The sequence below is a fragment of the Pantherophis guttatus genome, chromosome 2 (genome assembly GCF_059756535.1).
Source record: "Pantherophis guttatus breed Tessera chromosome 2, ASM5975653v1, whole genome shotgun sequence".
Classification (NCBI taxonomy): domain Eukaryota; kingdom Metazoa; phylum Chordata; class Lepidosauria; order Squamata; family Colubridae; genus Pantherophis; species Pantherophis guttatus.
In genome coordinates, this window is record NC_142064.1 from 138556696 (window position 1) to 138582386 (window position 25691).

A 25691-nucleotide genomic window follows, 5' to 3' on the forward strand; every position below is an offset into this window, starting at 1 on the left:
CTTGGCTCAAAGCCACCCAGCCAGCTTTCATGGCTGAGTTGGGACTTGAATTCATGGCCTCCTGCTTTCTAACCTCGTGCCTAGACCAAGCTGGCTTATAAATAAACAAAACTTTTAAAACATTGTTGTCCAGTTCTAGTCCATATAAATCTATCAAACGTTATCAGAATTAGCAATCCATCTCTTTTAACCTTGATCAAATAAACCAAATACATAATCTTTCCCCTTTCTCATTAACAACCTTTAGTCTCCTCAGATAATATCCGAACATCTGTTTTCTTTTTATGCTCTCTTTATGTCTTCTCACCAAATCATTGGCATCTTTTTCAAGGCCTTTTGTAGCTCCAGTGTAAAGAGGTTATCCACATCACTCTTCATATTCTCCATGTTTCTTCACAGAAAAACGTTGACAATTTTAACAAATTCCTTTTACAAATCCCATATGAAGTGATTATTCACATCACTCTTCTGGTTTACTATTTCCATTTTTTTTCCAATCAATCAGTTTCACTTGTATGTCCAACAGCTTGTTTTTTTGTATCCACTATTCACCTTTTTCATCTGCTTATACATTTTTAAATCTGCATTTAGATAAATTTCAACTTTAGTCAATAAAATCAGTTTCTCCTCTGCAACACCATCTAATTTATCTATCCTGGCAGATTATTTTAAAGTTATTTTTGCGCCCCAAAGTCATATACTGTAGCTCACTCAATCTATTGATACATTAATTTCCTTGTGCCTTCAAAAGTCATCAGTTATTTGTTTTCAAAAGTAAACATGGAATGTTTCCCATAGGAAAATCCTTTTAATTAACTTCAAAGTAGTAATTCAAATTCATCTCTTTAATCTATTTGAAAATTTCTAGAATCCACCTTTTTCTGTATTTTCTATAATCACTTTTTTCTGTATTTTCAAAAAAAGTTTTTACAAACTCTTAAATTCATGATTTCATGAAATCATACATTCACGATTTCAAATCTTAAATTCATGATTTTCCCAAAGAAAAGAAAGAAAACTGAAGAACAAAACCCTTGACCCAGTGAATACAATAAAACTTGTGGTTCTGAAGATTCTCAATCTTTAAAAAGCAATTAAAAAATACAGTCCAAAGTGATTAAGAAGTGAGGTTTTGTTGAACCTTGAGTCTAGGAAAGGCTACAGTAAAGTCTCTGGCTCATGTGCATATAGTCCTCAAATTACAACCATTTGTTAGTGACAGTTCAAAGTTACAAAAGCCCCCCCAAAAGTGACTTACAACTGTTTGTCGCACTGATGATCATTGTAGCATCCTCTTAGTCATATGATCAAAATTGGGATATTTGGTAATTGGCTCATATTTATGACGGTTTCAGTGCCCTGGGTCATGTGATCCCCTTTTGTGACCTCCTGACAAGCAAAGTCAATGGGGAAGCCAGATTCGCTTTACAGCCGTGTTACTAATTTAACAACTGCAGTGATTCACTTAACAACTAAGGCAAGAAAAGTCATAAAATGGGGGCAAAACACACTTACCAACTGTCTCACTTACCAGCCGAAACCTTGGGCTCAATGGTGCTTATAATTCGAGGACTACCTGTAATCCCACAACTGCCAGCTGATAGCAAGCAGCGGCAAAATCCTTGATTTCTACCATGTACTCACAAAAAAATAGTTGTCTGGAATACATATGAGTAATCTCAAATGTCTCCTTTCTCTGGAGAAATTTTGGTTGTTTGGATCCCACATCCCGCTACCATTTTCAACTGTAATCTCTCCCACCGCTCCGTGGTAGGTCAGTGTACCATTTCCTCACGGGAAATCTACAGCTGCATCCCTGGCATGGAACTTCCTAAGCGAACTGGTTTGCCATCCCTCCCTTTGGATTTTGTGAACTGGCCACAAGATGTGCAGGCTAAACTCAGAGGCAGGAGAACGTTTCCTAACGGCTTGACTGGCTTTACTGATATGCCACTAAGATGGTTGAGAGAACAGGCTCTCTGCTGGCCAGGAGAAGGCTTGCAACTTGTTCCTGGAAAGGTGAAATTAGAATTAGAATAACAGAGTTGGAAGGGACCTTGGAGGTCTTCTAGTCCAACCCCCTGCTTAGGCAGGAAACCCTACACCACTTCAGACAGACGGTTATCCAACATCTTCTTAAAAGCTTCCAGTGTTGGAGCATTTACAACTTCTGGAGGCAATTTGTTCCGCTGATTAATTGTTCTAACTGTCAGGAAATTTCTCCTTAGTTCTAAATTGCTTCTCTCCTTGATTAGTTTCTACCCATTGCTTCTTGTCCTACCCTCAGGTGCTTTGACTCCCTCTTCTTTGTGGCAGCCCCTGAGATATTGGAACACTGCTATCATGTCTCCCCTAGTCCTTCTTTTCATTAAACTAGACATACCCAGTTCCTGCAACCATTCTTCATATGTTTTAGCCTCCAGTCCCCTAATCATCTTTGTTGCCCTTCCCTTCACTCTTTCTAGAGTCTCAACATCTTTTTTACATCTTGGCGACCAAAACTGAATGCAGTATTTCAAGTGTGGCCTCACCAAGGCATTATAAAGTGGTATTAACACTTCACGTGATCTTGATTCTATCCCTCTGTTTATGCAGCCTAGAACTGTGTTGGCTTTTTTGGTAGCTGCTGCACACTGCTGGCTCATATTTAAATGGTTGTCCACTAGGACTCCAAGATCCCTCTCACAATTACTACTATTGAGTAAATCATAACTATTGCTTCACTGAGCTGAGAATGTGGTGCATTGGGGAAGAGGAAAAGGCATGAGCCATATGTGAATTAACTATTGTTTCCTGCAGGGTGGGATGACCTTGACTTATGACCCTACAACAGCGTTACAAAACGGGTATGTCTTTGCTCTTGTGCCTTCACCTTTTTATTGGTACAGTAATATTTTCCGTTAGAAATGATAGAAAAATGGGGCCTGGCAGAATTAAACTGGCATGGCAACCATTGGGAAGAGAGGTCTGCTGAGACCTCTCTCGGTTTATGGACAGACTTTTCTAACAGCCTACTTCTATTTTCCTCTGCAGGTTCTATACAACGCCCTACAGCCTGGCCCCGAACAGGATGATTGCCCAGACTGCGCTCTCCCCTTATCTCCCATCACCTGTTTCCTCTTACCAGGTGTGTTGCTTTTGCAGCTAATACTGGAAAAGACAAGCCGGGACCTGAGTCAGTACAAAAGACGAGAGCTTGGAAACAGTTGTACTAAGAATGGGAAGGAGAAGGAGGCAACCTTTCTTTTCTTCCCTTCAGAGCAGGGGTCTCCAACCTTGGGTACTTTAAGACTTGAGGATTTCAACTCCCAGAAACATGGCTGGCTGGGGAATTCTGGGAGTTGAAGTCCGCAAGTCTTAAAGTGCCCAAGGTTGGAGACCCCTGCTTCAGAGGACTTTAACAGATTGTTGCATCGGCCACATACAATAACAAGATTCCGTGATTAACATGGCTTGGGGCCACTAATAACGAGTCAGAAATGGCAAGAAATGATGTGACAATATTGTGAAGGACCAAGCCAACCCGGCCGGGGCTGATGCATTTGTCCAATCCCTTGTGTTTCCCCAGCAGGGAAAAATGAGAACACATGTCTTGATTTTTTTTTAGAACAAATGGAAGGTAATTCTGGTTGACTTTCCTGTTGTATCTTCTATTCAGCTAGCAGATGTCACCTCGTCTAGACAAAAAAAGTAGTTTAAGGAGAGAAAATGGTAAAAAAAAAACCACCCTCTATCCGCTGACTCTGTGTGTGACAGGGGAGGTCTGCCTTTATTAAAGTGGCCTTCCAAACTGCATGACCCATGATCAAAGATTACGGGAGTTGTAGTCCAAAACCCCATTTTTAGGAGGGAACCCAGAGTGGGGCAAGACAGGTTAAGCAGAAAAAACTACAAGGGTGTGGGCCAGGGGTGGTTCTACTTACCTTTACTACCGGTTCGCAACGGGGCCGCGCACGCAGAAGCGTTTTGATGACATCAGGGTCAGTGGGCGGAGCCTCCCGCCGGTTTTACTACCAGTTCCATAGTACCGGTGCGAACCGGGGGCAACCCACCACTGGTGTGGGCTGTGAACCAGAAGTCCTGTGTTGAAATCTTACCTGCATTACTTGGATATTGTTTCTCAGTCTCCTCCATGATGGGGATGAATAACTCAATCTACTTTTTAGGATCTACTGTTTAGCTAAGAGACCATATATAAAACTTGCTGTCTTATTCTAGGTCCACAGTCCATCTTGGATGCACCATCAGTCATACCTCATGCAGCCCACGGTGAGAGCTATTTCTGCCTGCCTGCCTGCCTACTACCTACCTGCCTACTACCTACCTACCTGCCTACTACCTACCTACCTGCCACCTACCTACTACCTACCTACCTGGAATCCTTCATTAAGGAAAACTTTGCCAAAGTTCTCATGGTGCTGAATAGTCTTTTTAATTGTGAATTCAGATGGAGCAGTGAAAGTTGGACTTGATGGCTGTTTTTTGGGTTTTTTTTGGAAACTTGTGAGACCTTGGACTTTCTCCCTTTCTAGTCCAAATGACAGGAAAAGTGATTAAATTGTGTGATTGTTTTTTGTTTTGTTTTGCTTGTCTTCCTGGGCCAGGAGGGTAAAAAAACCTTATGTGTCATCTGTGTTAAAATAACAACTGATATACTTTACTACTCAGTGGGAAAAACTTTTTTGTTTTTAATTCAAAGTGCTGTGTGGCCTAGCGTGCTAGTCAGCATGTATCACCTTTTCTAATTATCCCCCAATTTGAACTTTTGGAAAATGTAGTATTTTCATACCATTGTAATGCACATTGTTCTTAGAATGTCTATAGGCCAGGGGTGGGCAACTGTGGCCCTTTTACGACCTGTGGACTTCAACTCCCAGAATTCCTGAGCCAGCTTGGCTGTATCAGGAATTCTGGGAGTTGAAGTCCACAGGTGGTAAAAGGGCCACAGTTGCCCACCCCTGCTATAGGCTCATCCCTTCATTACTTTCCATTTTGTCTCTAATGGTGCCCTCTTTTACTCAGTATTTTGTTCCCAAGCAGGGGACGGTGCTCACACCTGCCATGGACCACGCCATTTCCATCCAGCCCACTTCCATGATGGGGCCTCTCACCCAACAGCTGGGCCATCTGTCCCTCAGCAGTGCTGGCACAGTAAGGATTCTCCTTCCCTTTTTTTTTTGCGGGGCTTGAGACCCAGTCCTGCTGCGGCCTCTTGATGTTTTCTCTCCTTCTTGCCAGTATATGCCAGCGGCAGCAGCTATGCAAGGAGCCTATATTCCCCAGTATACACCGGTGCCTTCCTCTAGTGTCGCAGTTGAGGTAAGAGGCCCTTTGGTCCTTCCTGCTTAAATTAGGAATGCTTCCTTGGTTACAGATTTATGCCTTTAAACAAAAACGCCTCACGCTGAGTTCACATAATAACTTTGAGTAAGCTAAAATGGGGATGGGAAATGCGTGGCTTATTTTCTTCTGGAATCTCAACCTTAGCCATGGCAACTGGCTCTTAACATTAGGCCATTTTGGGGTGGGTGGGTGGCTGAGTGAATCACATAACATATTATGTGAACACAGCAAGCGTGGTTTATTAACTTGGGTTTGGGATTTGGTGTGTTGTGTGAACTCGGCCTCTGGACTGTATATTGTCTGGGGTATATTACATGCCTATTCAGAGATTGCTCACCTTGCACTGATACACATTTTGGTTTTGTGTGTTTCCAGTAAAGAGGAACAGGTTACTGAGGGTAAGTGGGTGGGCAGAAACCCAGAGCATGTTTTATAGATTTTTGAAATGACATCCCTTAAATGCTCAGGAATGGAAGAGGATTCCCATATTCCACTGCCACCCTTGCCATGACTTTTGTGACCTTTTCTTCTTTACCACCACCGCTCTGTCCTTAGGAGCTATGGCATATAAATGCTTCGGATAATGACATTTACCAAACTAGTTTAAATTAGTCTGGGAATTCGATCAGCCACTGATCTTCAATAGGTTCTATTCTGAAATGAGCTCTTCCTTCTACCCACTGGTGTCTTCCCACAGAGGCCCTTGAAAAGTTTTCCTTCCCAGCCACATAGCGTCTTTCTATGTCGAGCGTTAAAAAGGCAACGTGGAGAAAGCCTCTTGAGTCCCATTGCAGGGTTGGGGGGGGGGGGGTCTGTGTTTGTGGGTAAGATGAGGAGACCAGTTTCCTGTTGGTAGAAAAAGCACACAGCAAGCTGCTGAGCTCTTAAGGAGGCAAGTGGAGAGGTCCACATTCCCTACCGAGCCACGTAGCGATTTGACCTTGCTCATCTTAGTGGGGCTGAAAGGTTTGGGGAAGATATGGCTACCATCCCAATTCCCCCAATGGGTATTTTGTCACAGGAGAACAGTGGCCAGCAGAGCCACGTGACAGTGGAGTCTCCATCGGATCATGCTGCCTACTCGTATCAGTACAACAAGTAACAACAGGTAAGGACAGCAGGGGGCACTGACATATATATATATATATATATATAGATAGATATATTAGTCTTCTTCTCCCAGAGATAGCTCCGTTCTTTTCACTTACTTGATCCTTTGCCAGTTCCGGAAAATAACTGAATTTGGAGCTCATGGCTGGTGCCTTGGGCATTAGCCCTCGAGCACAGGAGGGTCCCTCTCAGGGTAATTTGAGCAATCTGAATAGATTGACCCCCTTTTGTCTCCTCCCAAGAGGAGGAGGAGAGGTGCAGAGAGTAAAAAAGATGAGAGAAAGCAAGAGTTAGGAGTCCATTGAAGATATTTTCTCCAGCAACTCCAGAAACCTGGATTTGTCTCATCCACATGCCAGGAAGATTCCTTAAAGGAGGTTAACGTGGCATTTGAGAACTGGGACATTGACTAGAACTGGGAATATGTCATAGAGGAGGATGACAGAGGAACCTCGATCGCTATTTTACAGCATCCAGTCATGGTCAATTGGAAAATGAGATCCAGGGTCCTCCCCTCCCTGTTTTTTACCATAGAGGGACAGCAAGTGTGGCTTGGAAATTAAACACACACACACTCCCCAAAGTCAAAATCCACCCCATGTGATTCAAGTAACTGCAGGAAACCGGTTTGTGGACTTGTGCTTAAGCAGGATTTAATTTCTAAAAAGAAGACAAGAGAGTTGCCAAGCAGAAGGCTTGTAGCAGAGCCCCGTGCTTCTTCCTGCTGCTTAATTTAAAAGAGGGTTTTGAGATGCTTTAAGGACAGACAGGGGGCTGAACTACTCTGAACTACTACTCTAAAAAAGGGAAAAGGAAGCCAAGAGGCTAGACTTGAGTCTCCACCTCATGTTCCACAGAGCATTTCTGGAACGAGCCGGACATTGTTCAAGTGTGTGGCCTTTGTTCCCAGAATTCTTAGCGGTAGCTGTGGTAATTGGGGCATTCTGGGAGTTGAAGTCTCCACATCTGGAAATCACCTAGGTTGATGGAGGCTGTCCCACCTCCCAAGTTCCAAGAATGAAGAAGAATCCAACTTCTCACTGAGATAGGATGCAGAATCTCCTCCTTGTCCCAGGAACAGGCCCAGTGTCTCTGTTGGCTTCAGTTTTTTCTATCAGGATCGTCAAATTTGAACCTTGGGGCACAACCACAAACTGAATGAGCAGAAAGTGGAATGTTAATGAGACTAATAAAGATTCTCGCCTTTGCATAGCCTGGCAGTTTGTGACCCAGTGATCTTGAAAGGTAGGTGACCTTCAGGAACAACTGAAGATCACCTGCTGAACCTTTTGCATGCCAGCCTCGTTTGTGCAATGAAACCTATATTATATATTGATCTTTAAGGTGTCACAACACTCGTTGGTTCTCCCAAGCAGGCTAATATGACCCTCCGTTTGGAATTCTGAGTTCAACTCTCAGAATGACCTTTTTTTTTTGAAGGTGCTCCTGGTATGACATCAACATTTCCCACAGTGAACACTTGAAGGAGGTCAATAGTTCTGTGCCTCAGAGTGGCGTCTCCTTTGTTCGTTGCAGGAAACGCAGGGCACGGCTTCCTGCAGCAACTGTTCAGTGTAGAGCTGCCCTAATTAATTCAGACCTAAACATGTCTGCCCATTCAGTTCAAAGTCCTTCTCCCACATAGGTAAGTGGCTGAAGGTTGAAGCCGAGTGGCTGAGAAGGTCGTGTGTGCTCAGATAAATCCTTCAAAGGCTTCCTAACACGTTGGACACTAGGACGGCTGCCAGAAGCGGGGAAAGAGAGGCGGAAGGACAGGGGTCCCCAAACTTGGCAGCTTTAAGACTTGTGGACTTCCAGAATTCTCCAGTCAGCTATGCTGGCTGGAGAATTCTGGGAATTGAAGTCCACAAGTCTTAAAGCTGCCAAGTTTGAAGACCTCTGCTGAAGGAAGGCTTGGGAATGGGACGGTCTCTCTTCTTGCTTACTACTTTGTGTGCCACGCTAACTACCTCCCCCATGGTCTTTGTTGCCCACTCTTGTAATTCCCTCTATTTTTCGTCCCTCTAGTGCCACCGAGCAGCTCAACTCTGAGCAATCACTTCGAGGGAGACAACGTGGTTTTTTTTTTTTTTTTTTGGTTAAAATTTTGTGCTGCGTTTAGAAGATGTCGGAACCATTTTTGTTTCTTTTTTTCTTCTTTTTCTTTTTGGCAAAGAAAAAGGTTGTTTTGTTTTTTTAAAAAAAGGAAATAACCGCAATAGACTTTTGTCACCGAGGAACCAAAGGAGGTTAGAATGGGGGTACAAAAAAAAATAATACCCCCAACCCTTAGATGTACAGATGGACTAAGGACTATTTTAATACGAGAACATTTGTGCGTGTATGTTTGCGCGTGTGTGTGTGCGTGTGTGCGCGTGCGTGTTTATTTTCTTGATAACAGCAAAGTCAAACGCTTTGGATGCCCCAGAATTCCCCAGAGAAGAAAATGAATTTTTTTCCCCTTCTTTTGGAAAGCTGGTTCGGTACCTCTGTGGGAGGAAGGTGTTTTTGCTCCTTTGAATTCATTTTGTTTTCTTTGGTCATGTAAAAGATTTTTTAAAGGACAAATATGCAAAAGTGTTTGAATATTTTTTTTGTTGTTGTTTTATAAGGAAAAAAATGCTCTGAAAAGCCCCACCTCGCAGCTGTAGGATAAAAAATCAGTGCGGAATTCTTTTTTTTTTTTCTTCTTCTTCTTCTTCTTCCTTGGGGTGGGAGCGGGGAGGGAATTTTGCTTTGAAAGGATTATTTTATTATTTCAAGAGGGTATTTTTTTTCTAAAAAAGACAAATTTACAAAAAAATAAAAAAGAGGAAATTTACAAAAAAAAATTCAGAAAAAAAAGGAAATCTTAAAAAAAAAGTTGAACTTTGGCGGCAGCAAGAGGGGTCTGCTTAATGCTTGTCACGTTGGAATGAAATGATGCGGCTGGAGGCTTCGGATGAACTTAATCCTGGTTTTTTGTTTTTGTTTTTTGGCATAAATTTTGCCTCAGCTGAGAGAGAGAGAAAAACAGAGTTTGCGCCAGACCTCAATTTCTGCCCTCTGTCCAATTGGACTGTTTTTTGCTGGATGTTTTGGACTCTGATTTGAGCTTCTGTGCAGACCTGTCTTTGCTTCCATGGGGAGGCTTCCCCCCTTCGCCTACCCCGTCCTGCCCTGGACCAGGGGAACAATAAACGGACTAAGGAATCTGCCGCCAGTGATGCGTCGTCACCTCTGGACTCTCGGACGTTGAATGGACACGTTGCCAGCAGCAGTGCTTCGCCCCGTCCCCATCCCCGGGATACACAAACACACACACATTCTTACACGCACACACACACACACACACACACACACACACAGTGCCTTCTGCTGCCTGCGGTCCGGACTGTGCTGCCGTAAGCCCCCCCCCTCCCGCCCCCAGTTCCTGCATGCCTGCCAAGCCCAGGTCCACAATGCATCCGTTTTCTCTCGACCAACTCAGCTGGGAACAGGTGCTTCTCCTTCCGACTGGTGGGGACTGCAGGAAGCCCGTCCCGATTGCCGTGAACCAAGCAACCAAGGAGCATCGAGCACCTTGCAGGGGATGTCCCAGCTCCCCGCTGTCCCCCTCCCCTCCCACTTCCCCTCCGGAGACCCTAGTTACTATGCACGTTATCCCTCCCTCCCCCAGCCCTTGATTGCTGGCTGCGCCCTGAGATTTGCAATAGGAGGAGACTATGTGCAATAATTCAGCCTTTCCTACCTTGTGTTTCCCTGCAGAGCCTCCTGAAGTGCTTTAGACACCTCTGCATGTTCCCTTCCCCTCTCCCCCCCCAACCAGATGGTGCTAAAAGTCATCCTCTCTTCCACCATAAAGTCATCCCCAGCCCAGCCCAGCTGGCCCATGTAGCTGACCCTTCCATCCTGTTGTTCCGATGACGACGTTTGCTTTTCCCACCGTGGGCTGTGATCACCTTGTCCCCCTTTCCTCTCCTCCCCCATCCTCCCTGCTGGCCCCTTCCTTTGAAGAAATGGCTCTTATGCAGCTGACAATCAGGAAGGAGCAATGGCGGAGGCCATACGGGTGTCACGTGAGTCTAGGAAAGCGAGAGTATGTGTGCATGTGGTCCCTATCTGTCTTGGTTTGTGTGCGTACCATCCTTGTCTTTTGAGGGAGTGGAGACAGATCTGTGGGTAGGGGTGACGTTGGAGGAGGTGGCATAAATATATCGAGTGTAATTTGGATTTGTGTGTTGCTCAGAATCCTTTTGTTGTCTTGACCATTTTGAAAGCATGGTCCTGACCCAGCAAGGGCAGGTTGACTTCCTGTTGGAGATTTGAGGAGGGTTGAGTTCGTTGAGTATCCTCATAATCCTTCAGCTAGACTAGTTTAAATATCTTCCCGTGTTGCTTGTGACGAGGGATGACCCACAGACACGACCGTGATGCCACCCAGAATAGAGAGAGAAGACCGACAATGCAGGAGCCCAATGGATCCAAAGGCTGGCTACGTTTGGTGCCCCTTTCTCTAGCCTGGCCAGACCCTCCTGGTTGGCCTAACCACCACCCCCTCCCCCTAATGCTGAGAGAAACTGAAGTGCCTTTTTTGTGGCATGCAAGCTTGCCTTCATCTTTATGTTATGTGATCTTCAATGGGCCGTTATCCGTGGCCAAATGGAGTTTTGCAGGGTCGGGTCCCAAAATGGGTTGGGGTGGCTAGTTAGAGAAACAATTAAAAAAAAAACCAGTAACTGAGATTCTGGTTCCAACTAACTCAGACTATATGGGGGGCAAAGGCAAAGGAGCACACAGTCTCTGCAGGACTAGTAAAGGAACTTCCCAGCTAGGTTGGGGGTTGATACCTACCCGCCCTTCCCTCTCGTTATATGCCTGCAGAGCTCACAGGCCAAACTACAGGGAAACTTTGAAACCCCTCACATCTGCACCCAGAGTAAATACAAGCTATAAAAGGATTCTACTTGAGAAATTGGTTCCAGATTTGCTCCAAATATGGGCTGCAACCTCCGACTACATCGGGGTACACCTGGTCCTTAACAGGCCACTCTCCTGTCTCCTTCCCCCAGTTTTTTTTGTTTTTTTTTTTTAGCAGCTTTTAGAAAGGTTATAGCAGATACCCTCGGTACCCTGAGTTTTCTCTTTAATCCCCTAGGACCTTTTCTTATGCATTCCAGGTGAGTTAAAGCACAGCTCCACATCTGGAAGACACCAAGTTGAGGAAAGGTGTCCTATGAAATTTTCTTGGGAATGTGTGAGATCTGTAGAAAGGCATACACTCCCCCTCCTGTTTTGATAGGATTCGTGCTGCCAAATTTCTTGCTAGGTTAGGATTCTTAGCTGCTTGTCCAAATCTGCTACAAGATCTTGCTAAAATAATTAACAGTGGGTGGTTAGTAAAACCCATGTTTTTTTTTTTTAAAAAAAAGGGGGTGATGTCCACAGAATCTCCTGATCCTTAAATTTGATTCTTACAAATTGATATGTTTACAATTAAGATTCTTCTGGCTTGTGTTAATAGACTTAACTTCGATCACCTCCAAGCACTCCTTCCCCCTCCCTATTTTAGATTGGAGTGGGAAATATGCTAGATATTTAGGCATTTGATGATGGCAACTAAGGATCTGATGGGTTTATTCAACTCTTAGATTAAAATTTAGTCTGCGCTTGTAGGGCCTTTAGAATGAGGCCATTTTTAAATGTAGCAGTAATCAAAGAAAGCAAAATTAAAAACTCCCTTTTGCTAGACTCTAACTCGGAAACCTGTTAGAAAATAAACACCAAGGATTAGGCTTGACTACGTTATGTTGCCTTTAGTGTAAACTTGAAGCAGGTAATGAAAACATGAGTTAGCTTTCCAGCCCTGTTATAGCTTTGGCATTCAGGTGTAATCATTAAAATCAGGGTCTCCGTTTTCTTAAACAGTAGGAACAGCATTGAAATTAATTAAATTATTTATTAAAATCATTAAAAAATCATTGATTAATTTAATAAAGTAAATAAAATTAGTAAATCCCGATATCAGGACTTTAAAACAGATAAATGCCAAACCTTTGACTTGGTTGGGCATTGTCTTCAAGCTGTAAAACAGAGCAACAAACTATGGGGATTTGAACCCAAGCTAATTTGGGAGATCAAAGAAGTTATAGTTAACTAGCTACCAAGTTTATTTTACTGCTTATATGAAATGAGGAGTATCCTAGCTTCCTAAATTTTATCTCTTTCTCTCCAGCACTCAGTTTAAAAAAAAAAAGCAAAGAATAGGAATACAACTCTGGGATACAACTCTGTAAAATTTAGTTACGGTTAAGAGAGCAGTCCTTACCAAGAAGGAAATCCCCATAAATTCAGGAAATTAACTTTTAAGTAAATGTGCACATTCCTGTGTTTTGTAGCCGTAGTGAAACCTCAAACACCCATATGGCCAGTGAGTGGGGAAATGTTCAGGGTGAATGGGGGATGTGGCTTTGTAGACCCGCCCCCAATATTTCTGTCCCATCTCTAGTGCAATGCTAATCTGACCCTCATTGAACTGCTGGGATGCTTATCCATGCACCGAAATGTATGTCTGCATCGAAAGCCCCCAACGGCTCTGTAAAAACCAAGTGCCAGATCAAGAGCTGCTTTGGAAACAGAGTTCCTTCTTTCAGCGTACCTGCCTGCCCAGATTGCTTGTCTGAGCTGTGCATTTGGTTTTGGGCTGCCATTAGATACCTAGCATATCCTAAGCCAAGTTCCCACCCACAAAAAACATGAAACTTTCCTCTGTGTTGGCTGTCCTTTTGACAGCATTTGTCCCAGTCCGGGGTATATGATCTGCTTATTAAAAAAAATCACGCAGCCCTCTCTTCCTTATGATGAGGCTTAATGGATCCATATGTTTGTGGCAAAGAGCTAAATATATGTTTGCCAGCAAGGAGGCAACCCACTCGTGGTCTAGTCTAGATGCATCCTGCTCATATAATCTTGAACCCATAAGACAGGATCACAACACACCCACTTGTCCAAACCGCAGTGTTCATTTCTAAATGAAGACAAAAGGCCTCAAGACTCCCTGCCTTATTATCCTCCTTTTTTCCCCGTGATCTCTGAAAGCTGGTTCTTCTGAAGTGTTGATGGGTCTTCCTCTTTTAGAACCAGAGATTGGGGCTGGCTCACTGATAGTCATCTTGGATGTGGAATAGGTGATAGCATTTGGCAGAGCCAAAGTCCAGTCTATTGGATGGGGGAAATTACAGGGAGCAGTGTTTCAAACCCAGTTCTGCTAAGCAGCCTTCGAGGATGGAAGAGGAGGGTGCTGGACTACGAATAGAAGCAGACTTGGCATGGTCTATCACATGCGACTCCCTAGGAATCTTAAGTGATCACACAGCGTATTAGAAACAAGTAGACCTGAATCTACAGTAGAATTGCCACCCGGGAATCGCCATCCAAAGGCGACTGTTGTGACAATGGTAAAAGAGCAGTTGAGACAGAGTAGCAGGGGCCGGTGTTTGGTGTGCATGCCAAGGCAGAGATTGCTAAGAGTTTAGAAAAGAGGACAGCTGTAGATCAAAAATGCATTGGAGGAAGTCAGCTATGTGTAAGATTGAAGAAGATCAAAGCTAGGGACGGATGGATGCAAGAGTGAATGTAAGCTGATAGATAAGAAATAACACGCGCAGACAGGGATACAATCTTTTCCACGCGTTTTGCCCTTGCCAAGATTCCTTTTAAGCCTCAGCTCTATTCTCATTTCTCTTCCTGGACCACTGCCTCACAACCCTCTCACCCAAGGTAGACGTTAGGTTTGTGCAACACTCTGGATCTGGATCCAAGAAGGTCCTTTGGAATGCAAGAGTGCAGAGACATAGCATGTCTCTCTGCGACTCTTTAAAGCGGCTGGGTTTTTATCTAGGAACCCATGGCAGCTGAAGAGGGCAAGTGTGTTACCCCAGGCAAAGATGCAGGGAGTTAAAAGAGTTGCGGACATGCTATTTGCACACTCGAGATGCTCCTGTGCAATCTTACTTAGAGATGTGCTTTGGGGCAGTAACTTTTTATTATTTTAAGTTTATTCCATCGTATCCATTCGGAAGAGAAGCATAGTGGGTGATGAAGAAAATTCTAAGCTCTTCTTTCATCCTCAGTAAGCTGCAGAGGGCACTTTCTGCTTCCAGCCCCATCTCACGGTGTCCCGCTGAAAGCTTACAGGAAGGCTCCAGCTTCCTGGCAGACTGCAAGTCAAGTCCACAGCTATAACCCACCTGCGGGATGGGAAGATCACTGTTACGATGCTTTACCATATATAACCATCCCTTGCTTAAATCATGATATGGAAGCCTGCATGCTTTGTGCAGGGACCAAACGCAAGCAGCTGGGACCTTTGGAGCCCACACCTCTGAGCTGCTGGTTTTTTTTTATCTTGTGCCTTGATTTCCCCTGTCCCATTCTGACAGCAGGGGGAACCAGTCCCTGCACTTTATAAATGCCCAGTCCTAGTTCAGCCTTTCTCCGTGTCAGTTTTCAAAAAGCAAGGATGCTGTAGTCTTGTCCTTCCTTTCTACCTGGCTGCTGCTCCTTATTCCAGCTCCCCCCCTTCCCTCCCCAACCAGCCTTCACTCCATCTTTCCACCCACCACACTGGAGGAGAATGCAGCAGGCTGCCTCCAAGAGCTATTAGACGAGCCTCTTGAGTCCATTTCCAATGCAGATAGTTTAGAAAGCAAGCACCATCACCCCTGAATTCTTTAGCTGTACCATGCTGGCGTTGAACTCTACACTCCTTGGAAGTTGGTGGTGTATGGTGGTGGGGTGGGGTGGGGGTGGAGAGAGAGAGGAAACCCGGTTCAGAACTTCCCTTCATTTTTATGCTCATCAATTCCAGTTTTCATCATTCTTAGCTACACATCTACCTCACATGCACTCGCAGTTCATTTGTATACCCAGAACCGGCAAACTGCACCTTCTCCAAGGGATACGTTCCCCACCTCATCCTTAAAAAGAGAAAACCCTTTAGGCTCCTCTGCTTTTGGGAAGTGGGAGAGAGAGAAAGAAGAAAAATGTTGGTTTGAATGGAAAAAAAAAAAAGACCCCTGTGTTGCTGCTAATTAATACAGTTTATGTTCAATGTACTCGTTTTTTGCTTTGCTTTTCTAATTTTCCTTGTAAAATGTATTAGTTTATTTAAAAAAATGAAGCAGAAATGGTTTTGTCTAGAGAAGCATTTTTTGGTGGCTCTGTTGTGAGAACCCAACCGGGCAATAGTTGACAAGACCATGAAGTTGCTTCCCTCTTCCCTCCCCTGCTTTTTTGCCCCAACTGTCTCTTGAGCTCCAGGCTCTCCTGGGGCTTCACTGCTCGCACCGGAGGAGATCAAGGGAGATTCCAGAATGACAGCGGTCCCATCAGAGTTTTTGTTTTATAACCGAGAATGATGGTTAATGTTTTCTTGCAAAAACAAGACATTACCCAATTTGGGAAGTATCAAAGCAAAGAAGAGGCTGCTGTCTTCCTAAGAGTTTTACTGTAGCCGGGTACAGTATTTATTCACAAGGGTTTGGTTTCAACCACAGAAAGAGAATCGTTGCCCTAAGATACGCCACGCTTTCTAACTCACCAACACCTGTTTCTCCTGTAAAAAAAACCACCAGGAGGTAGAATGCAGGCAACAAAACCAGCCAGGCCCTGTTAACAAAATTAGCAGACAGACTTACTTTTGAGCAAGGACTTTCATCATCTGTAAAAATTGTATAAGGTGATGTATGAATAGTATGGCTTTGGGGATGATAAGAAGCTGAGGGGGGGAAGGGTAAGGATATATTTAGTGCTACTATACTGTTAAAAACTTTTCCAAAGATCAAACTCTGGTTCATTGTAAAGATGATGTTATGTGGATCCTGGGTTTGGCCCAGGATGGCTGAACTAGAGCCCACAAAAAAAAAGAAAAAGAAAAAAGGATGACATGCTTGATACAAACTTGTTCCCAGTAAGAGCTGTATAATGGTAGCCCGTGTAACCTGGGAAGCCCTGTCCCCAAGAAATGGTCAGCTTTTCACCCCCTCCCCCTCCCCAAGCAAGCATGCAAGACAGCACACTCGGAGAGGATGGGCTTCAGCCATTCCAAATCGACTTGTAGTTAACCAGAAGTTGTTAACCCGGCCAATTATATTCCAGGACTCTCGGTGCTATGATTTCCTGCTTCCATTTTTGCTGTACTTGGGGTCTTCTAGAGATGGCCCCCAACAGAACAGTGAGCAGCTGTCTCTGGGATGGGCCAAAGGTAGGGCAGACGAGGCGATGTTTCCCCCCCTCCCTTTTTCTTTCTTTCTCTTCCAAACTTACCATGCGGGTGATGATTTGAAACTGTTGTGACTTAAAAAAAAGTAATGAAATCAGAACAGCCCCCCCCCTCCCACTTTTTGACTTGCTGTGGAATAAATGTGTATGGTTGCGGACTATTTCGTGTTCTTCCATAGTCTTCCCATCCCCTAGCAGGAAGGGCCTGTGCGGATGAGCTTAAAACTAGGATCTCTTGATTCAATGCAACAAGGTTCAACCTAACTTGTCTTGAACAAATCTCCAGCTTGTCTGCACTTTCCTCTGGAGCAATATGCCCTTAACCTGGGGGTTGTGATGGTTGCACTGATGCCTTGCCCTATAGCAAATTGCCCTTAAAACGAATAGCAATAGGCATCCACACCCTACGCAACGTCCTTCTCATGCTGGATCATCGGTATAACAAAGCTACAGGCTATATTTCATGTGCTTCAGTGTATTTGTGTTTTTTCATGACTTGGGAACAAGTTAGCTAAATGTTTGCTTTAAGAAAAAAAAAACATGTCATGGATGTAAAAATGTATTTTGTTAAAACACATTTGGCAGTCAACCCAACTGAGGATGGAACCTCGTTTGCCTTTATCCCATTTCTTACTCAAGACCTTCAGAACTCCCATTTTGAAGGTACTGGAATTCTTAAAGGCTTCCATTTGCCACAAACCCGAGGAAAGTTCCTGCCCATTTCTCCATTCATTGTACTGACTAGTTTTATTTATATACTTAGGGACTATTTGTACAGGTTTTTTTAATTGAAAAGTTTCTATTGTTTTGTATCCTCCATGCTACATACCGCCAGGCCTGTTTCTCTCTTTCTCTCTCTCTCTCTCTCTTTCTCAACCCTGTACAATTGCCCCTCTGTGGAGCTCTGACTGGTCTCATTTTGAACAAATTTTTGTTTTGAAATAAAAGATGGAAAAAAAAAATGCTATGCCTCAATTGTTTCAAGATTCACTTTTAAGAGGGAATTTGCACTGGATGATCGTCAAGTTAATAGTGGGATTTGGGCCATTTGCTAATACAAGAGCAATTGCCAAGATTTAATAGAGATTATTTGTTAATAAAAGCTTCAGGTTATATTCGAGAAAAATCCTTTTGCATCCGCGGAAGCTTTTCAGCCACTTTCTGTGAATTGAAAAACAGGCCAACTTCTGGCACAGCTTGCCCAGTGCTGTGCTTCCGTCAGCTGTGGAGTTAACAGGAATAACTGGTTAATTCTCCAGGCTGGAAATTGGGACACTTGTCAGTTTTAGTCCCGCCTTTGGCACAAAACCAGCTGGGTGATGAGCCAGCCACACTCTCAGCCCTAGGAAGGAGGCACTGACAAACCACTTCCGAAAAACCTTGCCAAGACTATTGCAAGGACTTGTCCAGACAGTTGCCAGGAGTCAACACAGACTCAAAGGCACACACAAACATACATCGTGTTCACAAAGATGTACTATGTGGCCAAGGAAAAAGGGACGAGTCCTAGGCTGGGTGATTCAAGACCTGTGCAAAAGGATGCAGGTTACCGAATGGGGCTCAGGGCCCCTTGTTCTTTAAACCAGGGGGCTAAGCAAAAGCCACTCACAGCAGCAGGAGATCCCGAAGCAAAGAGCCAAAGCCAGAAGCTCTCAGACGTGAAGAACACTCTGGCCCCTAACAGCCTGTGAACTAAAATCGGGTACCATCTTAAAGCCAAAGCTTCCCGTTTACTAGTGACAAAAAAAATACCATTGCTGAACACTAGACCATTGTGTGAGAACTTAATTTCCAGCTGAATCAAAGCTTTATTAATGTGCTCTTCTGTATATAACTCAGGGCTATGAAAACGTGTCAAATTGCTTAGTGTGTGAAGAATGTGGATAAGAAAACCTCATTATAGGACTATCAGGTGCTCAAGTAGTTCACTTATCCTTTCAGGCCAAATGGAAGTACTTTGCCCCAGGCAAATTATAGACTTGATGGTGCAAAGGAGTGTGGTAAGCACCACTTTAAGAGGAAAGAGCTATATTTTGGGAGCTCTTTTTGCAGCTATCAACTCTATTCAGTCAGCAGGCCATTAAGTATTTGCTGTGGAAAGGTATGCCAGTACAGAAGGTCTTTTCCTTGCTGGCAACTTTCCAAAGCTTTCCTATAAGCCACACTAATTGGAAATAAAATGGTAAAATGGGGAGATTGGGTTGCCCTGGGAGGGCTTTTTCCTCTAGGACAAAATTAAGCCATTAACTACTTGTGGTGAAAATACCTTTCTCAGAGTAGAACCACCATTGTTAAATTTCTTTGTAATAGGTTGCATGATTCAGCTTTTCTTGCCGAGGGGGAAAGTCAGCTAGCCTGTTCTGCAGGCAAAGGAAAATGGTCCACAAAAATGGAACATTATTTTGACAAAGAGAATTTTTATCTTGAGTTGGGGGAGATCAGACAGCAACATGGTGTGATGAAATAGCTTTCTTCCCTTACACAGGGCAAGATTTCCAGTTTTGGATTTGCTGGATTGGAAGCCAGGGGACTGGGAGTTCTAGTCCTGCCTTAAGCACAAAGCCAGCTAGGTGATTTGGGGCCAATTCCTCTCTCTTAGCCCTGGGAAGGAGGCAGGGGCAAGCTATGCCAAACAATGTGCTTATACCCTGAAAGCTAATCCATCATCTGGGAAACATTTGTGTGAAAAAGATAATATTTGAACATTTTTTTTGACAAACACTTAGAATAAAAATGTTTTTAAATATACCCCTTTCATTAGATGGAATCCTTCTCAGAATAAAAGGGCAAAAAAATAGCTAAAGGTAGTGCCAATAACCCCTTAAAAGCTCAGGTTCCAGTCCTGAATCTTTCCAATCACTTTAGATCCCACTATTGTACACAGCTTTGCTTGTTGCCTGGTGCCGATTCTACACAAAACAAGGAGATTTAATAGGACGTTTCAACAGCCATTGCTCTACCTGAAATCTTATCTTGTGGGAGCAGTAACATGCGTATGAGAACATGTCCACAAACACAATGTGAGATTTTGCAATGGTAGTGAGCAAATCGGTGTGAGCTGTGTGCAGCCGCTGGCAACACAGAGGATTTAGCTTCTGCCAATCTGCAGATTTTATTTTGGGGATGGGGACTTATTTTTAGCACCTATAATTGGCAATACAAATGATAAAGGATGAAGACAAAATTTGATGAAATTAGAGAATGTAGAATAGGACTGGATTTAAGTGCCTATAGAGAAATTCATTTGTCTCCAAATTAAAGTTACTCATGATGCCCTTCCTCCAAATATTTCAAAAAAGTTGTAGTATACCGTAGTGAACAGTGCCAACTGATCCCCAAGCATTCAAAATGAGCAACATTTGCTATGGATACACTTTTGTTCCAGGCAACAACAACATCATTATGAGATGAAGGGCTACAGTTCTGATACCAGTTCTGTAGTTCATGCTACAGTTTTGATATTGTTAAGAACAGGTGGAGAAAGGCTGCCTTTGGCCGGACTACTGAAATTCAAGGCCAGAAAAGTAGAAAATGAGAATTGTGATTCTTTACCCATTCCTAGCATGGAATGCAGAATACATGTACCTTAAAGACTAAACCATAAATTGGAATTTAGACTATGTAAAAAGTTTTAAAATAGCTCTTGAACTCAAAACTTCCAGAAGTCTTGCAGGCCATTTTGAATTCAAAACCTATTTTGGGTTGTGGAAAACTCATCTGTTCTGTATCCTTGCTTGCCCATTGCACGCCCCCCTCAAACAAAGAGCAGTCCCTGCCCAATCCTCATTTGGGCAGCAAAATGTATTTAGCTCAATTGATGCTTGATAATTGCCAGTGTGTCTGGGAAGCTTCTTCAAAGTAAGTGCATGGCAGACTTAGCTCCCTTCTCCACAGCTCAAGAGGGAAGAGATGGAAGGTCAAGGCTGATTTTTTCGTTTCAACTCAAAAGGCAGGAAAACAAAAGAAAAACCGGAGATTAACTGCAAAGACTGAGCTTCTTTTTGAGACGTATGTATAAAAGCCTAGTTTTAAACCAATTATATTTACTAGAATTTTTTAAAAAAAATTTCTTGGGCCCCTGCAATTTTGCTAAGCATGAGTTATGAATTTATCAAGCGTTTGATTCAACTTTAACAGCTTTTCAAAAACTATTTTGAAGTCTTGCCAGGATTGAACCCGCATCTAATTGGCTTAGCTGTCTTTTAACTGGCCCCAGGGTGCATTGCATAAGGGCAGAGGAGGGGAAGACCAAGCGGATGCACCCCCCAAGCAGGGATGATCACAGAGAAAAGACAACATTCTCAGGCGATTTCTTCTCTATCAAACATTGGGTTGTTTTTGTTTATTCTTTGAAACTTGACAAGCACTCTAACATCTGTACTTGTGGAAACATCACAAGGAAACAAACAAGAATTCTAGACTTTTTTCTTCCTTTTAAACCTTATTAAAAATGAGGTTGGTCCTAAAAATATAGAAAGAAATCAATTTAAATTCACAAAAAACTGTACATTATCAAAAATTCACTAAAACAAACACATTTGGTTATTTCATATAAAAAAGTTTGATTCCCCCCTCCCCTTCCTGCTGTTCAGAACATCTCACAGGATGATGGGTTAGTTGGTTCCTTTCCGATACCAAATTAAGATGAAAGGGGAAGAAAAAGCCAGTGGTTGAATGATAAGGCCAATTCTAGTTGCAATTCTTAAATTAAATTCCAAAAACCATGTAACTTTCAATAAACAAGTTTTTTTTTATAAACTGATTGAAAAGACCATATCCCTTAATGAAGATCAAGATCAGGTCAAACCTGGATTCCTTCTTTTAAGGAGTGTGAGGCTTTGAATCTATAAATCTAATGTTTCTATAACAAAAAAGAAACCCCAAAACCAAAACCATGAAACTCTAAATTAAAAACCAAAAATTAACACCTCCAACTCTAGAGTTCTCTCATGACTGATGAAAAAAAAAAAAAAACACCCCAAATGATCCAGAAAAAAAGAATTAATAAAAACCCACCAAAAGAAGTTTTGTTACAGCACATTTAGATAAAATATAAATATTTATGCATAATATAAAGTCAGTTTCAAATAGACTTCAACTCTACCTCTTTATTTTAAAAGCCAAAAAACAAAAATCCCCAAATTTAAAATAAAATAAAGATTGAGGTTATTTGATATAAAAAGGCTACGTTTTGTTGAAAACAATTGGGAAGGAAAGTGAGGTTGGGTGGAGGAAGCACAGTAAGGGAGGTTTCCGTCTCCAGGTTATATCACCTGTGGTTACATTTTACTTACATCAGTGCTCTTGCAATTGGATTGGTTGACGCGGATTGAGGCGAAAACACACACGTGCACACACACACACACACACACACACACACACACACACACACACCCTTATGTCACTCCGATGTAGCAGAGGTGGATATTGGGGAGAAAGCCATCTCCTAATAGGACCCTGCCAGCCAAGTGTCTGCCCCAAGTGATACCCGTAATTATAATGGTTTGAGGAGCCAGGCTGGATATGAAAGCAGCAAGGGAGGAAAGGTTCCAGGGGGTGGCTTTCTACGCCTCTGATCCACCAAAAGTGGTGGAAGAAAAATGGAAGAACCAAGTTGTTTCCTCTGAACAGTCAACCTATACCTTCTGGAGGGTGCATCGGAATAGGTCTTGCCCAATCCCCTGCTTCTGGGAGCAGAAACTGGCCAAGGGCTGAACAGCAGGCCCCTCGTTGTAGTGTGCCTGGGCGATGGATTTCTCCCAGTCTGCAGCTCCTGAAGAGAGCACAGGCCAGGGAACAGGTTCTCTGGCAACTCTCGCATTCGGTGGGATATGGGATCTCATAGGACATGTTGGAATACAGGCTGCAAACCGGCCTCAACCTATCATCAGGGAATGACTGAGAGAGAGATTACGCTGGGACTGAAAAAGAATTGGCCAATTTATCCTGTCTTGTGTTCAATAAAAGTTTTCGGGGACAGTTTTTTGATTTTTCTTTTAAAGGACCAACCAGCCAACTGGCGAATGCACTGGCATGCATGTGTGTGCATACACACATATACATACACAAGCACGTATGGAGATGGAGCTTTTGTTGTGACCACAATCTAATTCTTGCTTCAATAAGAGACAAACAAGGGAGGGAATGACTTAAGAGGAGATTGGCTTCAACCACTATTTGAATCTGGCAAGTCTCTAGCACCAGACACCCAAATGCACAGGAACAAACGACAAACTGGTAAAAATGATGTGCAGGAAAACTATTATGGTTGGACTAAATCAAAATTTTGCCTCCTCCTTTCAAAACAATGTTCAAATATAGAGTAAATTAAAATATTCACACGTGTTATGTGTATAAATTAAATACTATATAGAAAATATAGACCAAAAAGAAAAAGAAACATGTATAAACAGGTCTGGATCTTTAAACAAGTCAGCTATGGATATTACACAAAGATGTCCAGCTGAGCACTGCTCTGTTTCTAATTTTTCTGCTTCCTGTTTAAAGGCATGAAGCAATAACTTGTATCCCACATCATGAGACACAAAAGATTTCTATTTTGCCTTCACTTGCCTTATAATCCAAAGATGCATTTAGGCGAAATCTTAGCTTTAATAATCAAAGAAGGCTGCACTTTAGATCACATATATTAAAATATGGTGAGGAAATAGAAACCTAACATAGAAGGAAACAGTGACAATCCTCTATCATCTTGTTGAGGTCCAGATAGCTACTGAAGAATGAAAGGATTGTATTCCTTCCATTACAATGGAGACAATCTCACAACTTTCTCAGAAGGGAAGCAACCTTACGATAGATTATGGTAGACACATGCCAAGGCAGGAAACAAACAGTCCTGCCACACATACACAGAGATGGCAGATCAAGCTTTGTAGACGGAAGCTATCCCTGAGGAATAACACTGGGGCAGAGTTGGATGAGGAGAGCTGTGGGCATTCAAATAAGGATGAGATCCCATAATATGATCTGCCAGAAGAACTGGCATCAACCATCCAAAAGCCAGTTCCTCTAAGGATGCTGACTGGAGCAGCCCAGTTTTGCAAGCTTGTTTACTTTGGTCCCCCATAGCCCAGTGAGTCCTTCCAGCATATTGCCCTCTATTGGAGGGAAAATGAACTGTATGAACATTAGACAGAGGAACTTCTGACTATAGTAATTTCATTGACTGCCCCTGTGGAGAGATCAGGAGGGGGAAGAGTGTAAAGGTTAGTCCAAGTTAACCATCATTTGCACACCTAGAGAACAATACAATCTGAGTGATACCGGCTGCTTAGTGGATAACTGCTGTGTGAGTTATTTGCATTATTTCCTTAGAAATAAAATTTGGAGTAACTCAGTATCTCTGGGCAAATGTGGGTTGATGGAAATTAATCTAATTGGGGAATATAACCCCACTCACTCCTAACTTTTCATACAGAGGCTCGTATTTGGATACCTCTCCGGCGAAGGGGGCATCTTCTTTGACTAGAAGGACTGAGCACTTTCAAAGGGAGTGCACCCTCATGGGCAGAGCTCAACATCCTTTCCCAATTCACATACCAACTTTAAACTCTACTCTCGGGTTTAGAAAAGGAAATCGGGCTAGAAAGAAAAACATGGCCGCAGAAATGAAGGCTCTTCTTAAAGGGGGAAAGTGGGTGGGGGTGGGGTGAGGCAGAGTTGGGAGGGGCAAGGGGAAGAGAAGCAGCATGTTTTAGTTTTGTCAAGGTTGTCATTCCCAGAGGCAGGAGTGATCTGCTTTTATACATTTCAATGAGAATCTAAAAAGGAGGAAAACCTAACGTCCACATTACTGGCCATTAATGCATGGTACTGACACTGCACAGAAAAAAAGTGTTCTTACACATTCACTAAGAACTATTGCTATTATTAAATAGCCCCAGCTAAGGTGGGGATGTGGGTGGTGGTTGTTGTTTTTTTCCATTTTGAAAAAAGGAGATATATATATATTTTATTTGGCTTATACAGTCAGAGTTTGTGTTGCTTGGAGTGAAGAGAATCAAGGCGTGATGTTAAATGCCAATCCAAGTCCAGTCATTGTGAAGGGGAAAAAATTAAATCAGCAGGTAGCAAGATGAGCTCCAGAAGAGACAAGTGTGCAGCCCAGGGTAAAAGGGGAGGCACTTTCCCCTTTGGCTCCTTGCACTTTTCCCCGTTCTGCCAGCTTCATGGGTTTGTCTCGTGTTTTCCCTGATAAAATTCCTCCCACCGGCTCTCAAAAAACTGGCGCATGACCAGCCCCGCCTTGCCCACCTCTGACTCATCTTCATTAAAGGTCCGGCAGTTGTCAAACACCAGGACAGCATCAGCAGCAAACTCCTCACAACTGCTATATCTGTGGATGACAAAAAGCAAGGGTGAGTGTAAAAGTACAGCACTGAGACACAACAGTGCCTATTATTGAGAATCTCCTTTTTTCAATAGCTGCATCCTCTTTTCATTTCTTCTCACAACTGCTGCCAATTTTTGGCACATCTTTCTGAATTTAAAGTAGGCCATATATAATTACATTTAGCAACTCCCCAAAACCATCCCAGTCTGACATGCCTCTCTTCAAATAAGCACTAGAACGTTCTTGCCACAGCATCACTCTTTCTAGAAGCTCTGAAGTGGACCACCAAGAGAGCTAACCCTACTTCTCCCAAACTGAGAGCAATGGAAATCCCTGCCCCCATCCTTACAGAAAGCAGCCCCAGCCATTTGGTCTCATTAGATCTCCCCAGGATTACCCTCCATCCTCCACCAGTTGCACAGCCCTGAAAAAGATGGGAAGTGCAAGTATTCTCTGAGGAAACAGCAGTTATTCACTTACTAGGAACAAGCCAGCAGGTATGGAATGTTGCATGGGATCACAGAATGCATATCCTAGCTCTAACCAGAATAAAGGTATTACTTAACTATGATATAAAGATGCTCCTTACAGCCCCTTTATGTAAACTGAAACAGTTACTTAAATG

At 43.1% G+C, this 25691-nt stretch overlaps 2 protein-coding genes across 28 annotated transcripts in view; one reads left to right on the forward strand and one right to left on the reverse strand.

Annotated features, from left to right (window-relative positions):
* RBMS2 (RNA binding motif single stranded interacting protein 2) overlaps positions 1–9124 on the forward strand; it is a 68521-nt gene extending 59397 nt beyond the window's left edge. For 7 of the 18 annotated variants that reach the window (XM_060688885.2, XM_034412390.3, XM_087886889.1 and 4 more), the window contains 7 exons: positions 2800–2846; positions 3034–3127; positions 4219–4269; positions 5038–5151; positions 5239–5319; positions 6365–6451; positions 8482–9124. In XM_060688885.2, coding sequence (XP_060544868.1) covers positions 2800–2846; positions 3034–3127; positions 4219–4269; positions 5038–5151; positions 5239–5319; positions 6365–6445 — 468 coding nt within the window. In that variant the 3' untranslated portion in view covers positions 6446–6451; positions 8482–9124. The remainder of the gene's footprint in view (positions 1–2799; positions 2847–3033; positions 3128–4218; positions 4270–5037; positions 5152–5238; positions 5320–6364; positions 6452–8481) is intronic. The other 11 variants (XM_087886888.1, XM_087886891.1, XM_087886890.1 and 8 more) reach the window with 3 other exon arrangements.
* An 11898-nt stretch (positions 9125–21022) lies between these two features.
* BAZ2A (bromodomain adjacent to zinc finger domain 2A) overlaps positions 21023–25691 on the reverse strand; it is a 66091-nt gene continuing 61422 nt past the window's right edge. For all 10 annotated transcript variants that reach the window (XM_034412395.3, XM_087886882.1, XM_034412396.3 and 7 more), the window contains one exon: positions 21023–25069. In XM_034412395.3, coding sequence (XP_034268286.2) covers positions 24901–25069 — 169 coding nt within the window. In that variant the 3' untranslated portion in view covers positions 21023–24900. The remainder of the gene's footprint in view (positions 25070–25691) is intronic.